The 25,933-nt window shown below is 46.9% G+C and overlaps 1 protein-coding gene across 1 annotated transcript; it reads left to right on the top strand.

Annotated features, from left to right (window-relative positions):
* The first annotated feature begins 17,791 nt into the window (after positions 1–17,791).
* On the top strand, positions 17,792–19,109 carry LOC149362757 (uncharacterized). The gene has a single exon (XM_089573201.1). The coding sequence runs from the start codon at positions 18,329–18,331 to the stop codon at positions 19,061–19,063; it is 735 nt and encodes a 244-aa protein (XP_089429327.1). The 5' UTR covers positions 17,792–18,328; the 3' UTR covers positions 19,064–19,109.
* The last annotated feature ends 6,824 nt before the right edge of the window (positions 19,110–25,933 follow it).

The following is a 25,933-nucleotide window of genomic DNA, read 5'->3' as shown; positions in this document are numbered from 1 at the left end:
GCCGTTACTCCACAACATGGCCGGAGTCACCTGGACGCTTCCAGGTCGTGCTTCGCCCCCATTCCTAGGCGTCCCGCAAAGGCCATAACAGCCCTGCGGTCGGCCGTGAGGCCGCTTCCCCGAGGCGTCGTTTCATAGCCTGGCTACTATAAACCCCCGAGCGGACCTCGTTTCTCCGTAACCAGAAACCGGCGCGTCGGTAGCCAGACTTGCACGCCCCCGCGCGTGGAGGGAAGTAGCATGTATTTGAAAACCTTTTGATGTTTGGACATGCCTTCCATGCCGGATTTCGTGGGTCCAACCTGAGTATAAACGCAGGCCTGCCTCCGCTCAGGCATCGGACCTCACACTCGCGACTGGCCCTCACAGTCGCCTGGGAGTCGATGCCGCTCCCATGGGGTTTTGCATCTCCAGAGGATGGGTCCCGGCCGTCCCATCCCCGCTGCTGGCGTTACCGGAACCAAGCCTAGTAGCCGAAACTACACCGGCCCGTATCCGATGTCAAGAGGGGGGGGGGGGGGGGGGGAACGGGCAGGCCGCACAGTCGGATTCCCCCCCCCCCCCCAGGGAAGAAAACAGAGCAATCAGGTTAACATCTCTTGGAAACTTTGAAAACGTGTCCTTGCATATCAAAGAAAAATAGGAAGACAAATTCTGTTATTCGCCAGCCCCCAGCTTTTTATTGCTTGAGCATAGGCAGGCGACGTCGAGAATTCTGCGCGTGCTAGTGACGCCATGCCGCGGAGGTTGGAACCGGTCCGAGAAAGTAAAACAGGTAAAGGAGAAGAAAGGACGCTGAAAAGTGGACAAGAGGTAAAGAGCAACAGCGCCCGTACGCCGGAGGTAAACGGCAAAAGGATCGATGAAGACAAATGTGGGAACGAGGACGGGGGAAAAGAGTACGCGCTCTCGAGGAGAACCAATAAAAGTGCGTGTGGTCAGAGAACTTGAATAGCAGAAGAAACGAAGAATGACCAGGGAATGGAGGAGGAGGAAGAAAATGAGATCGTGCCCGCCTATTTAGTGTGCGGTTGTGCAGTTCAAGGCAATGTCAGGTGTCCGTGACCCTCTTGCACTGCAGAGTATCGTGGCTAAATCTCTATTTAGCCGCCATATTCTGTCCATCGGGGTTATCTATGGCCAACCTTTGTGCGTCCTGTGGCGAAATTGAGGCCATAGATCACTCTTTCCTCTTCTGCCAGCGCTTTTCTGCTCTCCGCAGAATTCACTTGGAAATCCACCTTGCTCACTCGACTAGCGTTTCCTCTATCTATTCCGACTCTCCCCTCCTCTGGGGCAAGCGCCAAGGGATATGCCCTGAAACCAGCGTGCGATTATATTCACTAATATATGATTGCACCAGGTAGATTCCACAGCTAGAATGAGAATTCACTGCTTTTTCATTTCTGTTGTGCTTTTCATTTTTGTACAAATTCTAGTCTAACACAAAATTATGCCTGCCTGCAAAATGCCTGCAAAATTATGAGTGCCTTTCTATCCGCTATGCACCTAGCCAATCCCCCGTGAGCACGTGCCATTAAGCTTGACGACATCATCATCATCATTAGAGAAGCGCAGCTGCGGCGTAACCTTCGGCGTGACGAAACAGCGGGTGGAGGCTGCGAGGAAAGAGTGGCGCCCGCGGAGCCTGCACATTGTTTCCAGGCCTAACAACGGAACACGGGCGCTATGTTCTGTGCCCATGTGAAGTGAGCTGTGGTTTCATCATAGCGAGGTAGAAACAGTTTCATCGATAAGTTGGGGAACTAGTAAAAGGGCAAGTGGTGCCGAGAACTTGATGGACGCTGGTAATTAAACAACTAGCGGACTAGCCTCTTGGAATATTATTGAAGCCACGATGATCGCAGTTCCCTCGACCTGTGACAACGAAGACGCTCGGGGGGACACGATGGCTACTGCAGTGAGCGGAATGTCAGGAGTAATAGAAACGAGCTATTATGAAGCATTCTCGTCGGATCGAACCATCGATCGCCTTGCAATTTTTTTTTATCTTGTTGGTCTTTCAATGATCTTTTTTGTTACCTAAGCAAGTGACTCTTGAAATTGCTCGCCCACCGTGCCACCTGACGCCGCAAATGAAATTTCTCGACAATAGGTTGCTATTCATACATTTGGTAACCTGCTAGCCACTATCCTAACAGCCCGGATAACACCTTTAGGATAACGCCTTTAGGCGACGGCGTGGCGGCTAAGTGCTTATGACGCTCGGTTGCTGACCCAAAGAAGCGGGTTCGACCCCGACCGCGGCAGTCGAATTTCGATCGAGGCGAAATTCTAGAGGCCCGTTTACTGTGTGATCTCAGTGCGTTTTAAAGAACTCCCGGTGGTCGAAATTTCCGCAGCCCTTAACTACGGCGCTCCTCATAGCCTGAGTCGCCTTGGGACGTCAGATCCCCATAAACTACAAACCTAAACCCGGTATTCGGGATGATGAATCATAATTTTGCACCTACATTCTGTTATGGAAACAGAAGTTGAGCTGCTAAAAATGATGAATACGATGAGTTTTCACGTATAAAGGACACAAACGACATTTTTTTCTGTGATTTTGTATCCACCGCCGCAAATGGCGGCCCCCTCAGGAAGATGCTTGTGTGACATCATAACATATCGCTGTTCCCGCGAGATTCATATCGCAGCGCACGCGTGGCAGACGCGGTAGTGCGATCTGTTAATACCGGGTGTTTTTTTTTTTGGAAGGTCAAAATTTAAAAAAAAGGTAAATTGCTTTAGGTTTATTTTAGCACTGGGGCTATACTGGAGGCTATGGCGGGCGCCAGGCAAGAGGTAAACTGCTTTAAAAGTTCGCTGATTAACTAAATATGTCAATAAACTTTTCTAATTTTTATTTTAGGGGGTATGTTGTATTCGCAGAATTGGGGATCGTCCTCCAAACCGTCCAACTGAGAAAAAACAATTGTAATTAAAAAATTTTTCACGCACGTTACGAGGCGCGAAAAAGTCACCCTGGTAGGCATCTTCACACCGTAACTGAGCGGCGGGAGCGCCTCTGACGTAGTTCGCTCCGCCCTGCGCTTTGCGTCATGCGGCTGATATCACCCGAAGCCCGGACGGGCGGCCTGCGCTATCGCTGCTTGGTTCGCTTCGCTCTGCGGCCTCACGGAATGCCGCGCGCTGGAACAAAAACGCACTGACACAAAAGCGCAGGGCGGAGCGAACTACGTCACAGGCGCTCACAGACACTGTGTTACAGTGTGAAGCTGCCTACCAGGGTGACTTTTTCTCGCTTCGTAACGCGGGCAAAAATTTTTTTCATGAATTTTTTTTTCTTGGCTGGACTGTTTGGAAGACGATCTCGAATTCTGCAAATACAACATGTCCCCTAAAACAAAAATTATTAAAGTTAATTAATGTATCATGCTAATCAGCGAACTAATTAAAGTAGTTTGCCTCTTAGCTGGCGTCCGCCGTAGCCCTCAGTATAGCCCCAGGGTTAAAATAAATCTAAAGGAATTTACCTTTCTTCAAAAATTTTGGACCTTCTAAAAAAAAAACACCCGGTATACTGATGCACTCTTAGCGTGAAAGACAACAATCCTTCGCTTACTGCAACAATTTAAATCAACGCAGAGTTTATCTATGTGATTTCGCATTCGCTTTTGTTCCATGCAGAGCTTTGTTTACCGTAGTACATTCCAGTGAACGCTTACTAATGCACTCTCACTCGCGTTTGCGTCCGCGCTTGCATGCGTTCGCGTGTGAAAAGAGACAAGAAGGTGCAGTTCCTTCACGTTTTGTGTAGGGTGAGCCGGCAAACGTTACGGTAATATTAAAATGGCGTCGGACAATCCCAAGTCATGAATGATAGTTCTCTTTCAGAAAGGGCATGTGAACCAGTGTGCATAACGGCCGACGTAGCATTCCATTAACTTTTGCCGCCATTGTAGATTGATCATGCGAGGGGAAACGTCAAGATGCTGCCGGCTCCGAATTCTTTACCGCCCAGTCCGTTACCCTAGCTTGTTCTTTGTCAAGTGGTCCTATCCACTCGTTGCCAGAGCCTAGGTCTTTTCTTTTATTGCGAAAGCAATACTACTTGCACTTTCACGCCTTTGCCGTGCCGCGGCGGTGACCACCGTTGACCTTCATTTGACCTTGATTGCATTAGATTGGATTAGATTGGACTGGACTGGACTGGATTGGATTAGATTGGATTAGATTAAATTAGATTAGATTACATTAGATTAGGTTACATTAGATTTGATTAGATTTGATTGAATTGGATTGGATTGGATTGGATAGAATTGAATTGGATTCGTTTGGATTGGATAGGATTGGATTGCATTGTATAACCGATGCATCACCACAAGTCTAACCACAAGCACCACCACCAGCTACACTACCAGCTGAACCATGGCGTAAGTACGGATATTGCTTTCGCAATTAGCGGGCTTAAGCAAGCTTAGCCACAGCGAATTTTTTAATTCCCGTGAATGTAAAGCTGTTTCACCGCTACGGTATCATTCGTCGCTTGTTGTAACAAGTTATAAGGTCAGGAAAGCCAGGTGTGCAGTTACACAGCTGTGCGACGGCAAGCTTCATATACCGCAGTCGGCTATCCATCTGATGAGAGTGCTATGACGTCGCACACATCACCCCACTTTTTACGAGGGGGATTGACGCGCGCTCATAAAATGCGAAAAATAAAGACATCGGCTGAAAAACACTTAAAGTCACAACTGCATCGTCTCTGCATATTTGTCTTCTAGAAATTCATGTTCTGTTCTCGCATTTTTTAAAATTGTGCTTCAGTATCCCTTGTAGAGAAACAGAGAATCGAAGCAGGGTTTTTGTTTGATTGGCTGCTTTTTCATCTAGAGCAGTGTCCAGTAAAGGCTTACTTTCTGCTAAAGGCTACCTGGGAAGGGCTCGAAAGACGAAGGAGGGAGGAGCGTTCAAAAGTTTTTGCACTTGATGGTCGCGTTTTTTTTTTATGCACTCAACTGCATGAGTGTGTTCGACTCGTGCGCGTTAGTCTAGAGTATCTGGTCAGCTTCGCAAATGTGGAATATACACCATTTTGGCTTCAGGACATTCCTTGTAATACTTCGGGAGTACAATATCCTTTCCAATGCCTATCCTACTCAATTTGTCGAGCCATAGCCAATGCGTTGCTCTTAAGCAGAACCTCCAATCTAACCTGAAGTCGTGAACTCATTTTCTTTTCACCAATAGCCCGATATCCTCTGCTGTTATTTACGCTTGGATTACTTCATAAAAATATAATGCTTTCACAGTACACGTAGCCCAGGTTCAACAGAGGAGCAAACGATACGAGCATGAACATTTCTATTCTTTGTAGAAACAGCAAACGCATGCCCAATGATTCTGGACAAAACCATTTTTCAACGTGAAAGAGTTTCTGAACGCAATTTTTTTATACATTGTAAGATTTCACTTATGATATATCTTCAGATCTCACGTCCGCAGCCTTGAATTTTTTTGCTATTAACGTTTTTCCTGCCGTCAAAGACGTTCCACATTGGTTTCCGATGATAGTCCTAACTACTCAATGCGAGTGATGGAAAAAGATTAAAGGGTCAGTCTACTCACCGAGATGAGTGTATAAATAATGGCATATTCTGGTAGCTGGCACCCTATAACATCAATAACGAGGGGTCTGCGCCCGGTTTAGGCAGGAATTTATATTTTATTTCGGGGTTAAAAGTCGCCTAAAAAGCATGGTGGCGACCCCAAACGTTCATTTTGTTCAAGAAAGTGGTAGTCTTTTTTTGTAGAAGCATAAGTGAATATACTACGTACCATTTGTATGCCCCAATGTCAGAGAAACGCACGTTTTGTTCTAGTAAACTGCAGAAGGCGTGCCGCTCGCTTTTTCTGTAAATCACATCAATATTTATAGTTAAACGAACGCAAAACGCAGGCACATTCCCACTTTTAGTTCAGCGTATGCTAGCAGAGACGCAAAAATAAACTCAGCCTATAGTGGCGCCATCTGGTCGTCAGGACGGGAACCATTGCTGTAAACAAACCGACTCTCCACTTAAGCCTAGGAGCGGCAGGATCGTCACTTTAATTATTAAAATAAAGCAAATTTATCTCTTATATGTTTTCTTATAGGCGAGATGAGAGGAAGCGAAAGACAGGCGCCCCATTTATGGCCAGTGAACGCACTGAAAAAGGCAGCAAGAACGAGAATTCAGACAGACGCGAGAGGTCCGGCTTCGACGGGCGCCGCCATGTTTGTCGCCGCGCGGCGGAAATCCAGATGGTTGCCAGATGAGACTACCATCTCGTACAGATGTGTTCCAACATTAATAAATTCTATTTTACAATGTTCTACCGCACTCCTTGGCACCACAGCTGGCTAAACGGTAATTTGAGTAAAGAGCTATCGGTTGCCGCAAAGAAAATATGGTCGATAAAATTCAGTAGACTGACCCTTTAAAAGAAAGATTTTGCTTTGCATCGGAAGAATGGACCATGTCCCCCAATAATTCTGAAACAATGCCTTACAACATTCCGATAATCAAAATATTTGTCCAAGAACGCTGGACATGGACTGCGGACATCTCTTTTCGAATGTCCACATCTGCTAAAAGGTCAATAACCTTTTCATTTTTTTTTCTCGCATGACTGTATTACAGCTCCAGCTCAGAGCCCAAAACAGCTTTGAAAGAGAATGACAGGTTATTAAGTCCCGTCTTTGAGTTCCACATATACATTAATCATACTTTCCCCTGTCCACTCTGACTGAATGTAGAACAGGTTCGTTAGGGTACGGGACTATTTTCCGCACCAATGTTATTAACCGCTGTCGCAAGCCGAGAGCAGAGCGAAATGAAAAATTAGAAAATTAGGGATCGGACAAAAGATGTACCATAGCGATCTAAATATTACAGGACGCGTGCTCTGAGAAATAGTTTAATGCAGCTCTATCTCGATGCCCAGCCGCGTGGTATTGTTACAAGCGGATAGAGCATTCACGTCCTGTCGTACCTGCATACAAATCTGGCAACTAGATTACGTCACAGCGCCAAAATAAAAAAATTCCGCACACTCCCGTCCCGTAAACTTTTGACTGCGATAGTACATAAATATAGCAAGTCTAAAGTTAAAAGTAGAGTATTGGGTAGTTTCTCACTGTCCACCACCAATTATTCTGAAACATTCACCTCAATATTTTGTGTATAGCGGGCCAAACGCATTTACGAGTCCGTTGGGACGGCCAGAACTTTGCGTTCTTTGGCAGTTCGTACTAATAACTGTGCTCAGCCGTCAGGAGATTTATTTACTGCTTAAGCACACTATAGCATGCAGCAGAAAAGTGAACCGCCGGGAACCTTCGATTCTACTTCCTGAAGCAGTGAAGGAACGAAGCTGAAATCTGAAGTTTAGTGCAGTTCTATTCCCCGTGCTAAGTTCGAGTTTTTACTTTTAAGTAACGATCCGAGGCTAAAACCCTGGAGTTGAAGGAAATTCTGAGAGTGCACATGTGTCATTGTTACCCTGTAGCAGGTGAAACACAAACTCCTTCTTGGCACATCTTGTAATTGCAAAATGCTGGTGTACCCAACATGCAGTGTCTTGGCCAAGCAACGCCTGAACGGTTCACGCACAGTTTAAGAGTCAGAACACTGAATTTCAAAAAACCAATCATTAATTTAACTGCCACCTGCCACGGTGGGCAGTTTTCTCACTATCCGGTGGGCAGGATGTGATGACGTCACAAGGTCACGTGACCTGGGTGGGCCACCTGCCTCCTAGGCTGCTCTCTGGGGACCACCTGCCAGATCCATGCCCGTAATTTTTCGCACAGTGCGCCGACAGCGCCGACACCGAATTTTTTGGTGAACGAGGCCTTTAACGCTATTGCGCTAAAGCATCCACGCCACGCTTTTCGTACAAGCCGCTATTCGGTGTTGTTGTGTACACAGCGAGAAAATTGCGCGTACAGGAACACAGGCATGATGTAAAAGCTGTTCCACTGCATGCTGAAATTTATTCTAGAGTGAGTTCAATACATATAAAGCCAATAAAGACGTCTTAAGCAGTAAATATAACGATTCGCCGGGCCCTTACAATTTTAGTAATGCTAGTTTCAGCAACAGCTAAGTGGTGCGAAATTCCCATGTCACTGGGAGTGTTTAGTAACTCAGGGTAAGGGTGCGGCGCCAGGAGGCAGTGCTGTTAAGTAAGACATGTGTCAGAGATTGCAACGCATGGTCGCTCAGAAATTAATGTAAGATGGGCATCTGTCCTGACTGGCGCAGCTAGCCAGGATGTAAGGGTGGCGTATCGGGCTGAGGCCTCGAGAAGTGGGGGCAGCAAGCCCACATGATCTCTTGCGGTGGTGCGGAGTTGGAGCTTGCGGGCATGACGCATGTGACTCTGAAACCATAATTTCTCCGCTCGTTGCCGACGCAGCTATGTTCATAAAAAGGAATTTTAAAAACAAACAAGACGACAGTCAAGCGCCGTACTTAGTGGTCAGTAACTGCGCGCATGTCCAAAAATAAAAATTTCACTACAAATTAAGGCGTCCATTTTTATGTTTCAGGAAATTGATGTGCGTACATAATATACTCCGGATTTAATAGACATCAGTGGGCAGTAGGACGATGGTTGCGAATGTACAGTTTTTTGCCAAAAGTAACCAGGCTGCACGGTTTGCTTCTCAGTCGTATATTAAAGCTATTATGCCAGCCCTCAAGCTCTTAATCTCTGTTTGGTAAGTAGAACCCCTGTCCTCACTTTCAAAGAACTTTTTGATCTTCAGGGAAGCCGTAAGGGTCTACTATACGGATGAGAAGCAAGCCATGCAGCCTGGTTATTTTTAGCAAAGACTGCACCTCTCTTAGCGTGTCCTTCATTTCTGCTCTCTGCTTGTAACTGACGTCCCAATAAGTTAAGAGCCATTACATTTCAAGAAGCTCTTCTAATTATTAGTCTTATTGCCGGTGAGGCTCATCGAAACAGTTTTCTCGCGTATAGCGGTACACTAAAGGGCCCTCCAATCTCTAGATATCAGCGCCGCAGAAAACTGAGAAACGGTACATGAAATGGGAGTGCAATGAAGGATAACGTTCAAACGCAGTATATCAGAAGGTTATATCACCGAGTCATGAACATCACAACATCAATATCATAATTCCTTCTCTTTGAGAGTTCCAATATTTTCCCATTTCCCAGTGGCTCTATGTGGTTCTTCAGAGCCGTTTACTAGCATATTGCAAGTATATAGCTGATTCAACACAACTGCGACAAAGTTTTTCGTTTTAAAAAGTGTGAAATATTCAGTGGAATGCGACAGCAATATACTATAATTTTCACAGCGCCTACTTTGTCTACGATTCTGATGCCCTCGAAATCTATAAATCGGTGTCTCACCGCCGAGTGGGATTAACAAATGACAGTGTTCACTTGAGCAAGAAGTGCTCTACTAGTTTACAAGTCCAGCAATCACAAAAATCGCTTTTAATTTTGAGACAACTGTGGAATACTTTAAAATTTTTCACGAGCGCTGCGACTAGGAACAAGAACAGTGAAAAATTTTAAAGATGTACCAACTAGCTCAAACCACCATTTTGCTGTGGAATACTGTAGCGTACGGTTATGAAAATACAAAAGCTAATGGTTCATTTCTCAGATCTGTAGCAAAATCTTTTTTTTTAATTTTGTCCATCGCTTGCATCGAGTAGATAAGACTGCCATAGAAAACCAATGGCGATAGCAAGCCTGTTTTTGACGATAGCGAAAACGTTGTTAGCCAAAAGTTTCAATCTTGCCGAGGGGAGACCTGCGCAAACATTGATTTTTGTACTGAATTCTTGAGATATAGAAAGAGATAGCGTTCACAAAATATTCAAAATGCTCTTGTCCGGAGTTTTTGGGTCTGATGGCATCATAAATCTTTGTGTGTTATGTTATGCCAATAGCGTTCTTCTAAAAGTGCATTTTTATTCACAATTCTCAAGCACTTTTTTGCCACTGAATCTTTCTATTAACTTATCTTTTTATGTAATGAGACCAGAAATACTACCATTATTTGGCGGGATGAAGGTGGTCAAGAAAATTGGAAAAGTTCTCAATAGCCAAATTCCTATTCTATGCCTTGGAAACCAGAAAGTGCTAAATTTCTTCAATTGTACTCAAGAATTGGAACGCATGCAAGACATATACAGTGCCCACCTCAATTAAGTCTTGCTAACTGGCAAAAACAGGTGCATAACAATTAAGGATGTGCTATTATTTGGACGCATTTATACTCGCAGTTCGTCCTTACTTTGAGTATCTTTAAGCCTTAACTGTGCCGTGTTTAAATAAAATATTTTAAAAAATGCAGAGCTCATATTCTAAATTGTTTTAACATTACAGTGGCACGACTTAATTAGACATACAAATTACGTATAGAGGAGGTATTCCAAACTTGCTTCTACTTTTACAACTAATAACTTGAAGTTTCAATTACGATCCCACTAAACCTTTGTTGGCATGTATTAAAGCCCCGCGTACGTACCTAGAATCAAATCATTTTTGCTGCAACGGAAAATGCCAAGGACCAGCAATTGGACTTCTCCCTTCATTATGTTGTTTTCGCTTTATCCACATGTCACAGGAGCATTGCTTTTCATTCCAAGCGAATTTTTACATATGTGAAGCCATCTAACCAAGATGCCTGAACTGTAATGACATACAGCCCAACAAGGGAAAAAAAGCTTATATCTTTCTCAGCACAGCCTTTTTGTTCAGTATGGCCTGTAGCGTTTCAAATAAAAGAGACCAGCCCGGCCTGCTTTCAGAGGAGTACCTGCAAGAACCAGCTCGAATCAACGCCGCAGCGTCCGCGGTAAGCTGTGCAACCGTGTTCTGTTCTCTTCTTCTTAACCTGTGCGTGTCTTTTTTGAACAAAAAGACTTTTGAGACCTGCATACTATCTGAGGCATCAAGCTCATCGCCCAAGAATAAATTAGATCAGTTTACTAGAAACGAATTCTACAATAGCAGCATTTCCTTCAGCATCCTTAGAAACATAGATTTTTAAATATCAATTAAGCTAAGGCTGCATGAAACGAACCGTTTCTTTTTTCGCAATAAAATAGCATTCTTTTATTTATTTATTTATTTATTTATTTGTTTGAACATACTGCAGGCCCTTTTCGGGCCCATGCAGGAGTGTTTACAATGCATCATTGATCAAACAGAGTAAAAACAAAAATTCAAAAATTCAGAGATGTTCTCTGACCAAAACACAAAAAGATTAGGAGAGAATTAAACAGAAATGTCAATTTTTTCGATATAATTAAGAAATAGTTCCACGGACGTACACTTCACCGCATCTTTTCTCAACTTATATACACTGCTTCAATTTAACCATATCCTAACGAGTGTCCCTCGCATTCCTTCGTGCGTAATATGCAGTCTGTGCTTTTATGTGGGCAATTCAACTTTCTGAAATCTTGTGAGGTAAAGGAAATGCTTCTCAGACGTAGATTTATTGAACTCGTGCTGCACTTATTTCAGCGTAACATGTAAATTTTAATTTAAGCACGACGACCTGCCGAAGAGTAACTGTCTAATGCCGTGCGTATATGATACATTTACCTATCAGGCAATGTTTCAAAGCATAACTTCATATTCAAACCTTGTGTGCACAGTGAACAGACTACTGAACTTGTTCTTTATATTCCATTTACTACGATCTTCCTTCGCTCTTTACCACGTCCGTAACTCTTTAGTTCACAGAGAAGATCACGTATTGTTTGATTAGTAAAAGACGTCGTTCTTACTCTAAGCAACTTCTTCAATTCCACAAGAGTCCCAATAACGGGTCAGCGTTTCGCACGAGATCTTTTGAAGACTGTTTAACTGCTCCATGCCTAAACAAACGAGGCTTCATTGTAAGTGTCCGGGAAGAGTTAGCTAAGAAAACTCAAGCTCCACTAAAAGAGTACTAAAGAAATTCTCGAATGGAATTCATATAGGAAGCATAATCCGAACATTTGCGATAATCATGATGATCGAAAACAATTATTGGGTCCAATAAAGTACAGAATTCAGCGATATAACCCCATTCCAGACATTCACTCTGCTAAATCGGCGTATACATGTGGGCATGAAAATCGTTTGCATGTCAGACACCAGTCATCTGCCATCAAATAAACGCTCGAAGACTTGCGTTGTCCTAGCTTATATCTCGATACATTGAGAAATATACATAGTGGTAAAGTTAGGGTACTAAAATGCCTTTATCACAACGGTCTTCAGAAATTAAAGCAACAGAGTAAATACAACACTTCAAAATTTTATCACCATATTTCCAGCCTCGTTTACAGCAATACAAAAAAGATTCGCAGTGATTTGTGTTAATGGCGCAAGTATATTTTCTCAACAGATTCTACGTAGGAAACGCAAAATGAAGACAATTTTGGCCTTCCTTGGCTTGACTCTATTTTGCCTCCTAATATCAGGTAATGTTCCGAAAACATGCAGTTTGCTTCAAAATATTCATCACGCATCTCTCCCACATCCTTTCAAAAAGAATCCTTCATGTAATGAAATAAGATTAAGGCCACATCTGGGTAACATGGTTCAAAATGTTTCGTTCTAATAAATGATTATTGAATCCTTGCTTCCAGATATTACTCACCCATAAAGAACATTTTACTCAGTTATAAACGCGCCTCTGTTGCCTAACTGTGCTGAGCTTACAAGCTGAGCCAAAAGGGCTCAAAATGAATGCCATGATACCTGAGGTTATGGCAGAAAGCTGGGCTAGTTGGTGTTTGGATTTAGAAGACGTAGTAGTAGCGCTAAAAAACAGGGACGACAGAGTAGAAGACAGCACAGGCGCTAGCGCCTCTGTTGTCTTCTTCTACCTTGTCGTGCGTCTACACTGTCGTCCCTGTATTTATTGCGAAAGCAATACTACTTGCACTTTCACGCCTTTGCCGTGCCGCGGCGGTGACCACCATTGACCTTCATTTGACCTTGATTGCATTAGATTGGATTAGATTGGATTAGATTGGATTGGATTGGATTGAACTGGACTGGACTGGATTGGATTGGACTGGACTGGGTTGGATTGGATTAGATTACATTAGATTAGATTAGATTACATTAGATTGGATTGGATTGGATTGGATTGTATAACCGATGCATCACCACAAGTCTAACCACAAGCACCCCCACCAGCTACACTACCAGCTGAACCATGGCGTAGGTACGGATATTCCTTTCGCAATTACCGGGCTTAACCAAGCTAAGCCACAGCGGATCTTTTTTCGCGCTACTACTATGTCGTCTCAAAGTAAGGTTATCCTGGTCAGTACGCCGCAGAGCAGCCCGCAGCCGAAAGCTTAATCTTCAGAACACCAGCAATGATGAAAAGACCTGAAAGATATATCTCCATGAACCAGGCGCAGGCGGCGTGGGGAATTGCGCTGAATACATTCTGCAAAGCATTGAGGGTTAGGCATCGACTTGGAAACACTCGAGCAAACGCACGAGCATCAAAGAAGTGGGATTAGCAGTGTACGCTATCAGCAACTTAAGTCCTGCTGGGCGCAAGCCTAATATTGCAGAAAGAGATAAACTATTCTTGCCTAGTTAATTAAAACGTATTTATTTACCAATTAATTTATTGAAAATGCCCTTAAAGGCCCTCTGACAGAGGGTTTTACACAGGGAGGGTTGCAGGTACTACACCAAACTAGCAAACAATGAAACCACAACAGCAAAACAACGAAAGAAACAAGAGAAATCATAGCAACAGACAGTCGGAAAATTAATACGCGCTATTAAAATTAAAACATACTACAGCATTCAAATGAAACAACAAGATCATTACCAGAAATGCAATGTAAAATGAATTCAAAGCATTGATGTCGAAAAAGTACGCAAGAAATTAAGCGGTATTTAGGTAGACATGAAGGTGCCAAATTTACCACGATCTGTGGCACTTGAAACACGTGAGACAGAGTTTCAGTCAGTTATCGCGCGTGGGATGACTGAAGGCGTGTACTTGAATGTACGACCTGACAAACGCTCAACCTAACGCTTAACTATAAATGGAAGCTCTAGGGGAAAAAAGTTTATGCAATAAAACCATTCTGTCTTTTCGGTGAACTTTTCTTACCGCGAACATTGTGTGATATACCGCGCCTAGAATCATTAGTTGGAAAAAAACATCGCTGTACCATTTGCATTTTCAGCTGCTCGACTAACCGATTCTTTGTGTGTCTTCAGCCAGCGCAGCAGAGCCGGAATATGAGTCGCCACAACCAGAAGCAAGGGCCGTTCCTGACGCAGTCGACCGAGGTGCTCCTGAAGAAGCTCAGCGATCGGTCCGTGTAGTATACGACAGAGCTGCTCCTGAAGAAGCTCAGCGATCGGTCCGTGTAGTATACGACAGAGCTGCTCCTGAAGAAGCTCAGCGATCGGTCCGTGTAGTATACGACAGAGCTGCTCCTGTAGAAGACGCACGATCAGTTGATGGAATATTTAGCAGAGATGCTCTCGAAGAAGCTGAGCGCTCGGTTGGAGTGGTATACGACAGAGCCCTTCCTGTAGAGGCTGAACGATCTGTTGATGTAGTATATACCAGAGCCACTCCGCAAGATGCTGAGCGGTCGGTTGGAGTGGTATACGACAGAGCCCTTCCTGTAGAGGCTGAACGATCTGTTGGTGTAGTATATACCAGAGCCACTCCGCAAGATGCTGAGCGGTCGGTTGGAGTGGTATACGACAGAGCCCTTCCTGTAGAGGCTGAACGATCTGCTGATGTAGTATATACCAGAGCCACTCCGCAAGATGCTGAGCGGTCGGTTGGAGTGGTATACGACAGAGCCCTTCCTGTAGAGGCTGAACGATCTGTTGATGTAGTATATACCAGAGCCACTCCGCAAGATGCTGAGCGGTCGGTTGGAGTGGTATACGACAGAGCCCTTCCTGTAGAGGCTGAACGATCTGCTGATGTAGTATATACCAGAGCCACTCCGCAAGATGCTGAGCGGTCGGTTGGAGTGGTATACGACAGAGCCCTTCCTGTAGAGGCTGAACGATCTGTTGATGTAGTATATACCAGAGCCACTCCTCAAGATGCTGAGCGGTCGGTTCGCGTAGTATACGACAGGAGCCTTCATTAAGAAACCGATCGATCTACAGATGTGGCAATTGATAGAACTGCTCACGAAGAGGCTGAGTGATACACTGGTGTTGTATATGACTGAACTATTCCTGTAGAAGCTGAACGATCGGTTGATGTAGTATTTACCCGGACCATCCCTGAAGTAGCTGACCGATCGGTTTGCGTAGCGTACGACTGAACCCTTTATTCAGAAGCCGAACGATCTGTTGATATGGTATTTGAAAGGGCCCTCTTGATGAAGCTCTTGAATGACTTTCTGCAAAAATATTTCTCGACTATTAAACTGCATTCATAAAGAATTGCTAAATGGAGTGTCGTAGCAGCCGCGACTGCATGCCGTACTTCCGCGCATATGCTTCTAAATATCAGTCTCCTAAGTTACGAATCCGGCGGAAGTTACGGGAAGTAGTGTCCAACTGAGTATTCGCAGAAAGAATGGGTGGGCCTGACACTTTTCGAATGACGAACGACGGCAATGACGAAGCTTCAAAAGTCCACTAAAACTAGTTTTTCAAATCGGTGCAATCGGTCTTTATTCTAACAATAAACATCTTTTCTGTGCTTTCTTGTTTGTGATATGCCCCTCCTGCTTTGGCCAAAGTACTGGCCTGCAGTATTACTAAATAAATATCTGAAAACAAAGGCATTCTTGTCTTCAAGCCTCGGCAATGCGGAGTCCAATCATAACATTGGATTTTACATCGACGAAAAAAAACGATTTCATGGCTCCAGCCGTTGGCTTTCCCATTACAAGAACTATAAAGCTGTCTGTGTGTAAGGTAACGAAGATCAGCGCATATGCGTAATAATACCTATTAATGGTGGTTTTATATCTTATCACGGGTCGACGAGAACGGGTGAAACAAACTAGTGCTCTTTTTTGGGGTCGGTAGTTGGTACAAATATCGGAGCCCTGTGTTTTGGCAACTATCAACCCATACCCATTTTATCGTCCTTCAATAAACTGACAACAAATTGCGCTAACACACAAGAAAGGAACAGGAGACGAGGTTGACGGAGTTGACGAAGTACCGTCCACGTCGTCTCCTGTGTCTGTCTTGTGCGTTAGCGCAATTTGTTGTCGGTGTAAAACCATGATCCAGCTCGCCGGCAAGAACTTCTAAGATTCAGTCGACTGACAAAGTAAATCCAAGTACTTCAGCTGCCGAAATATCTCTTTAATTCTGATTTGTTAACCCCTCTGTGCTGTCCCAAGTCCAGTTTGAATTTCCCGCCCGAGCGCCGGCTTCATCTGCAAACACTGGACTTCTCTCCTCCCCGCGCTTTCTCTTCCTCCTCACCGTGCGGCTTCACTCTCGCCTGCGTGCTTTCTCCCTCTTTACACCTCCCTCCGGGGTGTCATCTTACGTAACTCCTGTCTCTTTCGTTCCTTCTACCGCGCTGCACGACTGTGGCAGCACCGCGTTTTTACAAGTTGTAAATGCCTGGATAAATGTTCGATTTTCCTTGTGTTTGCGACCTGTCATCTATCTGAGGAGTGGCCGCAGCCCCAACGCGTGCCACGGAATCAGAATAGTAAAAACGCGATGAACGTCGAGTCGGCGTCTCGCGCGCTCTTCGGAAACACCTAGGCTCCGCTGGCTGACTCCGCTCTTCAGAAGTTTTTTTTTTTTATTCGAGCTGTTTGCCATCAGGCATAATGAAAAAGGAAAGAAAGTTATAAAAAGGAGTGCAAACAAGCCTCGCTTAAAAAGCGGCAAAAGTTCGTGATATAGCGATTATCCAGAGTCCACTTGGTATAGTCGTCTGCAACGTCCCATCGCAGGCCAACCTTTCTTAGTAAACGTCGTCTCACGGAAGCTGTAGCCGGGCAAGAAGTCCGTTTTCGCATCGCAGCCACGGACGACATGGCGTCACAGGACCGCAAGTCGCCCGCTGCTCAAGTGAGATCAGGACCAGTCTCATTTTGCATGCTCTGAGAAAACAGCAAGCTATGTACAGTCACGGCATTCGTCGCGCTCAGCTCGTTCGGAGCGTTCGGCCGTCTCGACAACGCCAAGCATGCTCGCCGCCAGAGCAAGAGCGGAGGCCGCCGCGGCGCGAGTACAGGCTTCTCTAAAGAAGAAAGGAGCCGCGGTGAAACTGGAAAAGGCCAGACTGGAAGAACAAGAGAAAAGTGCGGCTGCAGCAATCGAGCGCGAGAAAGCCGAGCTAGACACAGAGTTACAAGTCATGCAGTTGGAAAGAGAAGCGGCCGCCGCGGAAGCGCAAGCGGACGTCCTGGAGGCTGCCGTAGATCAGCACGGCGGGGAGCATCACATCTGTCGGACTGTCTCCGAGGCACCTGAAGACCGCGCTCCATGCACACCAAGCGCTCGCAGCCAAGGCATCACGCAGAACATTGCTCGTCAGCAGGGAGATGAAGCTAACGCCCCTGAACTGACCGCCATGGCAAAGTATCTGATTCGGCGCGACCTTGTGAGTACCTCGCTTACGAAGTTCGACGACTGCCCTGAAAACTACCGGTCGTGGAAATCTACGTTCAAGGGAATGACTCGGACTCTCGAAGTCACGGTAAGCGAGGAACTTGACCTTCTCGTGAAATGGCTTGGGACCAAGTCGTCAAGCTACGCGAAGAGGCTGCGTTCCGTGCACGTCGACAGCCCAGAGTGTTGTATCCTTTCTTGTTTCAGTTTCGTTTCTTTCAGTGTACATATCGTCATCGTCATTCAATATGATTTCCTATATAAGTGGCTTCACTGTGACGAATAAAGGAGAGTGTTTCTGCATACTGCGCTTGCGTGGTCCGGTGTCATGCGTCTGGTCTAAACCAGACACCACATATTGGCGACGAGGATGAACCGCCTACGGTGCAAGGCGACACGGAGCCCTTGCAGCCACGATTTCATCGGCGGCCAGGAGTAACGCAAGAACGCCGGAGGTGCGCAAGAACGCCGGAGGTGCGCAAGAACGCCGGAGGTGCGCAAGAACGCCGGAGGTGCGCAGGAACGCCGGAGGTGCGCAGGAACGCCGGAGGTGCGCAGGAACGCCGGAGGTGCGCAGGAACGCCGGAGGTGCGCAGGAACGCCGGAAGTGCGCAGGAACGCCGGAGGTGCGCAGGAACGCCGGAGGTGCGCAGGAACGCCGGAGGAGCGCAAGAACGCAGATAAGTGAAATTTGCTCACACCACATATTGCGAGGATCAGTATCGGAGTCATGTCACTCGGGTGTTTCCCAACACCGCCCCCTTTCTTGCCTGCACCTGGTGACCCGGCTGTGCCTTGGCAACAGTGGAAACGCGTATTCCTGAATTTCCTGGAGGCCATTGGCGGCGATGAACTGAAGCCGAAGCGTTGCAAGGCAATTCTGCTAAACTCGCTTGGGGTTGAAGGCCAGCGAATATTCTACAGCATCCTTGCACAAGGAGCAGACGTGACTGCGGACGCCAAGGCCGAGGACAAGAGGGACAAGGAGGAAGAGGTGGACCAGTTCAAAGACGCGCTTGCTGCACTGGATACGCATTTCGCGAGCGCTACGAATGATTTGGTGGAGCGGCGCCGGTTTCGCCAAAGACAACTGCCTGGTGAGACATTTCAAGCATTTACAAACAGTCTTCGGGACCTTGCGTCTACTTGCAATTTTGGCAGTGCTACCGATAGCATGATTCGAGACCAATTACTGGAAGGCACTTCGTCACGAACAACACGTGAACGCATGCTTTATGAAGGGTCTTCGCTTACATTGCAGCGTGCTGTTGACATCGGGAAGCAAATTGAGCAAACACAACAAGAGCTCGGGGAATTCGCGCATAGCACTGTGAACAAGATTCAAGATGTGCGAAAAAGGTTACACGCTGAGCAAGGAAGTTGCTACAGGTGCGGCTCGTCATCGCATATGGTTTGGTTGGTTTGGTTTATGGGGTTTAACGTCCCAAAGCGGCTAAGGCTATGAGAGACGCCGTAGTGGAGAGCTCCGGAAATTTCGACCACCTGGGGTTCTTTAACGTGCACTGACATCGCACAGTACACGGGCCTCTAGAATTTCTCCTCCAAAGAAATTCTAGCCTCCGCGGCCGGGATCGAACCCGCGTCTTTTGGGTCAGCAGCCGAGCACCATAGCCGCTGAGCCACCGCGGCGGCTCGTCATCGCATATGGCTAACTCGACTGCATGTCCGGCGAGGAACAAGCGTTGCCACTCTTGTGGAAAAATTGGTCACTTTTCAAGCATGTGCAAATCGAAGAAAAAGAAATATGCCGTTCGAAAGCCCGAGAAGGCCAACGCCGTCACGGTACTTCAAATCGGTGACCGTAATGCGTCGGCGAAAGATATTCGAGCCAACATTTCTATCGGGAAGATAACATTTTCGTTGATTGTCGACATAGGCGCTACGGTATCTTTGCTCAGTGAAGAGCACTACCACAAATATCTAGCCGACACGCACTCATTACGACCGCCGACTGCCAATTTGTGCAACTATTCCGGAGAACAAATCAAGTTAAGCGGTTGCTTTCTTGCTGAAGTATCTTACAAGGGAAACAGAGCCAGTGTGCTTTTTCATGTCACAACCAAGGGCACTTCGCTGCTGGGGCTTGATGCCGTTCGGAGCCTGGGAATCACTATCAACGGCTCAACCTTGAATTGCTGCCAGGTGACATGCCCTGATTCACTGCCTTCAGAATTTACGCACCAGTTTGCGCACTTGTTCACGGAACAGTTAGGGCATGTGAAAGGCTTTGTTCACCATGTTAACTGCCGTTCATCTGTGAAACCAGTCGTTGTGAAACTCCGACGCCTGCCGCTCACGCTACGGCAACAGGTATCGGTAGAGATACAACGCCTGCTGGCCGAAGATATAATTGAACCTGTCGACGCATCGGAGTGGATTTCACCGATTGTCGTCGTGAGGAAGAAGGACGGTTCAATTAGGTTGTGTGTGGACCTACGTGAAGTGAACAAGGCAGTAATTGCCGATGCTTTTCCTCTTCCGCATACAGAGGAATTACTTCATGAACTAGCTGGAGGAACGTGCTTCTCAAAGCTCGACTTAGCGTCGGCATACCACCGGCTAGAACTGACTCCGGAAAGTCTGGGACTAAGCACCTTTATCACACACGAAGGATTGTTTCGTTTTAAGAGAGTGTTTTGGCCTTGCATCTGCCCCTTCAGCCTTTCAGAGAATGATGCAGCATATTTTGAAAGATTGTAAAGGCGTACTTTCTTACATTGATGATGTGATTGTGTGGGGCAAGACACGTGAGGAGCACCACAAGAATCTACACCAGGTGCTAAAACGCATTGGTGATTCAGGTTTGAAGCTCAACCAGAAATGCACATTTGCTGTTTCAGAACTATCGTTTTTAGGGCATACGGTGAGCTCAAAAGGGCTCACACCATTGCAGTCTAAGGTTGACGCTATTGTCAAAGTGCCTGCTCCTCACGATGTTGCCACTTTGAGGTCATTTTTGGGTCTCGCTGGTTACTGTGCACGGTTTGTGCCGCGATTTGCTGATCTCGTCGAGCCGCTTAGAAGGCTCCTGCGGTCTGGTCAACAGTTAACATGGGATGATGAGGCTGAGCGTAGCTTCCAGCTTGTTAAGACAGCTTTGTCTTCAAGCCCAGTCATACAAATGTTTAACCCAGATCTTGATGTAATTGTTACGACAGATGCTTCTGATAAGGGTCTGGGAGCCGTTCTTCAGCAACGCGATGGTGACAGCGTACGCACGGTGGCCTTCGCATCACGTGCCCTGACTCCTGCTGAGCGGAAGTACTCCGCTGGGGAACGGGAGGCCCTTGCTTGTCTCTTCGCGTGCGAGCGCTGGCACGTCTACTTGTGGGGTAGAAAATTTTTGTTACGTACGGACCACCAGGCACTGGTGACGTTACTTTCAGCTGCCGGTACAGGACGCCGACCTTTGCGTATATCCAGATGGTCAGCTCGACTTTTGTATTATAACTTCGACATAGAGTACCAAAAGGGATCGCAAAATGTCGTGGCCGATGCGCTTTCACGCCTGCCTCTTGACTGTGATTCGCAGCAGACGATGCAGGAAGAAATTGTGTCCGTTGTATCAGAGTGCCTAACAAAGGAACGGCTGCAGGTGGCCACTGCTGCAGACAGCACACTGCAACAGGTTGTTGTGCACGTGGTACATGGTTGGGCGCCTAGAAAAACTTTGCCAGCAGAAGTAATGCCGTACTTTAACGTGCGGGAAGAGCTTTCTTTCGTTGATGGCCTTTTGATGCGCGGCGAGCAGGTAGTTGTTCCGAGTGAATTAACCTCGCTCCTGGTTGGTTTTGCGCACGAAGGTCACCCAGGAATTGTGAGGACGAAGCAGAGACTACGTGATCTTTACTGGTGGCCGCGTTTGAATAAACAGGTAGAAGAAGCAATTCATTTTTGTCATATCTGCCAGGCCGCGGACAAGTCCGCTAAACCGTCGTTTGCACCGCTGCAGCCGGTGACGTTTACAGCGCTACCATGGCAGAAGTTAGCAATGGATATAGTGGGACCGATTGACTGGGCCCCTTCAAACTGTAGGTATATGATATCGCTGATCGATTATCATTCCAAGTGGCCTGAGGTTGCCTTTTTATCTACAGTAACGTCACAGAGTGTGGTCGATTTTTTGCAGACTGTGTTCAGCCGAGAAGGCTATCCGGAAGAAATTGTCACAGATAATGGGCCTCAGTTTAGATCGCAAATGTTTGAAACATTCTTGAGAGAGAGGGGTATTGCGCATCGTTGTTCTTCTCTGTACTATCCACAGGGAAACGGCGCGATTGAACGTTTTAATCGCGTGCTGAAAGATTTCATGCAGGTTGCCCGATTGGAACAACGGCCCCTCCAGGCTGCTGTGGTTGACTATCTCGGCATATATAGGTCCACGCAGCATGCGACAACGGGTGTGTCGCCAGCTAAGTTGCTCCACGGGCGTCAGCCAAGGACAAGACTCAATACAGTGGGTTTGCCGACAAGAGAGGGTGTCCATGCCGGTTCGAATGTTCCTGCTAGGGTTAAGGCGAAGCAGATGTATGCAAAACAGTATACGGACAGGAGGCGAGGTACGAAAAGACCAGCCTTTAGAGTAGGGGACTTCGTTCGTGTACGCAAGCCAGCAGGCGGTGGGAAAGCGTCGATAAATTACATGGGACCTTTCAAGATAGTCGGCAGAAAAGGCAAAAATAGCTTTTTGATGAGCGACGGTCGTTGCTGGAACGCGTCTAAACTAGTTCGGGTTCCCTGCAATCAATCGCAGACAATAGAACAATGGGCATGGGAATTGCCTCATCACTACTCGGGTACCGCTGGGCCTGAAAGCCGCGCAGGCGCTGAACAGGGTGAATTGTTGCGATTGCCGGAAACAAGGGCTGAAGTTAATGAAGAAGTGGTTGCTCCTTTAGAGGATTCGGTGGAGCAACCTTTGCGTCGAAGCACTAGGGTACGCCGACCTGTAGAAAGATTTTGGTTTTCTTTACCTGAAGAATAAGTGTTTAGTTCGTGTTATTTTGGTTGTTGCAAATTACTATGTTGTATTTTCAAGCGGGAGGCGATGTTGTATCCTTTCTTGTTTCAGTTTCGTTTCTTTCAGTGTACATATCGTCATCGTCATTCAATATGATTTCCTATATAAGTGGCTTCACTGTGACGAATAAAGGAGAGTGTTTCTGCATACTGCGCTTGCGTGGTCCGGTGTCATGCGTCTGGTCAGAACCAGACACCACACAGAGGCCGGGTTAAAGGTAGTTTGGGAAAGACTTGAGGAATGCTATGGTCGCCCAGAAATTATAGAAGAGGCCATCTTTCGAAGAATTTCGAGCTTCCCCAGACTGACCGAAAAAGACACCCAGAAATTGAGAGAGCTGGGAGACCTCCTTCTTGAAGTTGAGGCAGCAAAATGTGACCCTCACCTGAATGGGCTCTCCTATCTTGACACCGCAAGAGGGGTAAACCCCATTGTAGAAAAGCTGCCCCAGCGCTTGCAAGACATGTGGATCGCGAAAGGCTCCAAGTACAAACAGAATCATCAGGTCGCCTTTCCCCCTTTCTCGTTCTTTGCGAGCTTTATCAGGGACCAAGCGAAAACGAGAAACGATCTTAGCTTCAAACTGAGCTCCGCAAGCAGCACCCCTTCAAGACCCACAAGAGCAGACAGATGGGCAACGGAAGGCAGCCTGAGAAGAACGCCCATCTCAGTGCAAGTGACGGACGTGGAGGCAAGCACTGACCATCCGCCCTCAAACGCATTAAAGCAGTGGCATGATGCAACCAAGTATTGTCCTCTGCACAGGAAGCCTCACCGCCTCCAAAAGTTCCGTGCATTCAGGGAAAAGCTGCTGGATGAACGAAAGTCTCTGCTGAAAAATTATGGGATATGCTTCAGGTGCTGCGCTTCGACAGACCACTTTGCAAGAGACTGAAAAACAGTTCTCAAATGTGACGATTGTGGTAGCGATCGGCATGCTACGGCGCTTCATGCTGGAAATGTCAGCCACAAGCCTCCTCTAGCTCAGAACGATGCTGAAGATGCAATTATAGACAAGGATTTTGCACTTGAGGTGCCATCCAAGTGCACAGAGGTCTGCGGTCAAAGCAGCGGTGTTAAATCCTGCTCTAAGATCTGCTTGGTGAAAGTCAGTCATCCGACTCAGCCTCACAAGACTGCAAAAATGTATGCCATTTTAGACGACCAGAGCAACAGGTCCCTTGCAAGAACAGAGTTCTTCAACATTTTCGGACTCAATGGTCACAGTTCCCCCTACACACTAAGGACATGTGCTGGAACTACAGAGGCGAGAGGAAGAAGGGCGTCTCGCTTTCTCATAGAAGACATTCATGGCTCCGTGAAGCTTCCCTTACCAACGCTTATCGAATGCAACGAAATGCCTAACAGGACCGAGATTCCAACACCGGAAGTAGCATTGCTTCACCCTCATCTCAGAGCTGTTGCTAAATTCATTCCTTGTTTGGACCCGGAGGCCAAGATTCTACTTCTCCTCGGGAGAGAGATCCTCAGAATACACAAGGTTCGACAACAGCGCAACGGACCGGCTGATGCGCCATTTGCTCAGAAACTAGATCTGGGATCGGTCATCGTAGGAAATGTCTGCATAAGTCGAAGTCGCACACCGGACTGTGTCAGCAACCTCAAAACAAACGTCCTCGAAAATGGACGTCCCTCTCTTTTCGAGCCCTGTGAGAATCATTTCTTGGTCAAGGAGAAGCTCACTGCCATGCAGGGGTCGTCACACTGCTTCCAACCAGCTCAGCACGCTGCTAGGAAACACATCTAGCACGTTGGGATCGCTGAAACGCTGTTCCAGACAACGGAGGATGACAACAGACCTTCACTTTCTGTCGAGGACAGGAAGTTCTTGAAGCTGATGGACGACGAGTTCTCTAAGGACGAATCCAACAGTTGGATAGCGCCTCTCCCCTTTCGTTCTCCAAGGCCATGGCTTCCAAATAACAAGTGCTTGGCCGAGTCGCGGCTCACAGCTGTCGTACGGACCTTGAAGAGAAAGCCAGAACTTCAAGAACTTCAGTCCACGAGCTTCATGGACAAGATGTTCAGGAATGGCCATGCCGAAGAAGCTCCACCGGTTCAAGAAGGAGAGGAGGAATTTGGCAGCGGCAGTTCATCGAGAGCGATTTCTATGTGGTCGACGGGTTGAGGTCTCTCTCTACAGACAAGGAAGCCATCAGCCTGATACGCCACACACAGCAGATGTTGGCCGCGTCAAACGTCAAGCTCCACAAAATAGCAACTAACTGCCCTACAGCGTTGGAAGCATTTCCAGAAAAAGACCGTGCCAAGGATTTGAGGGATCTTGACTTGTGCAATGGCACGCCGCCAATCCAACGCAGACTGGGAATTTCTTGGAACCTGAAGAAAGATGTATTCACATTTACGACTCCAATCCAGGAGAAGCCATTCACTCGGCACGGTGTCTTGTCAGTCGTAATGGCCTCTACGACCCACTTGGGTTTGTTGCTCCGGTCATCGTTCAAGGGAAGTCCCTCCTCCGAGAGCTGGTCCTTGGGACATGCGACTGGGACTGTCCACTTCCTGAAGACAAGAGCGTCGCGTGGGAGACATGGAAAGACTCCTTGCAAGTACTCGAGCAGCTGAACATACCCCGCACCTATTCCCCTGCCTCACTCCCTACCGCAGAGCGCGAAGAACTGCACATATCCTCCGACGCATCAACCAAGGCTGTGGCTGCAGTGGCTTCCCTCAGAGTGACATACCCAGATGGTGCGTGCCATGTCGGGTTCGTCATAGGAAAAGCTAGGCTAGCACCACATCCGGAACACACCATCCCAAGGCTTGAACTGTGCGGCGCGGTGTTGGCAGTGGAGCTAGCAGAGCTCATCAGTCGTGAAATAGATATGGAACTTGATGCTGTAAATTTCTACACTGACAGTAAGGTGGTCCTAGGTTACATACCGTGTTCTGCAACTTTATCGGCACAGGTTTGAAAAATTCTCCCGCCACAGCCGTTGGCTCGTTTGTGGTGAAACCGCGCACAAAGCTTCCTTATTGTTCTCCGTTTTAAGGCATCGTAAGTATAAAAGTGGTACTTACTAGGTTTGGTCACGCGAGATGCGAAACAAGAAGCACCCGTGTTGAGATCGAGCCGCCGTCATCGAATTTCTGCCGAAAGATACTTGTGGCGCCATCTGGCATCGCTGAAGGAAAGCGCCGAGGCGAGCGCTGCAACGAGCGCGGCGGCTTGCTTTGAATGCGTCGTTCGGGCCATGTCGTCTGCTTAAGCGCGTGAAATATTTTTCGGCCAACGCATTTTGAAAACTATCG

Source organism: Amblyomma mixtum, chromosome 2 (assembly GCF_055824585.1).
Source record: "Amblyomma mixtum isolate Tamu chromosome 2, ASM5582458v1, whole genome shotgun sequence".
In the NCBI taxonomy this organism is placed as follows: Eukaryota; Metazoa; Arthropoda; class Arachnida; order Ixodida; family Ixodidae; genus Amblyomma; species Amblyomma mixtum.
This window is presented reverse-complemented; position numbering and strand designations above follow the sequence as displayed.

What these genes read in the sequence shown, in the direction of transcription:
- LOC149362757 (XM_089573201.1), top strand. Translation starts at nt 18,329, where the DNA reads ATGTCACTCGGGTGTTTCCCAACACCGCCCCCTTTCTTGCCTGCACCT.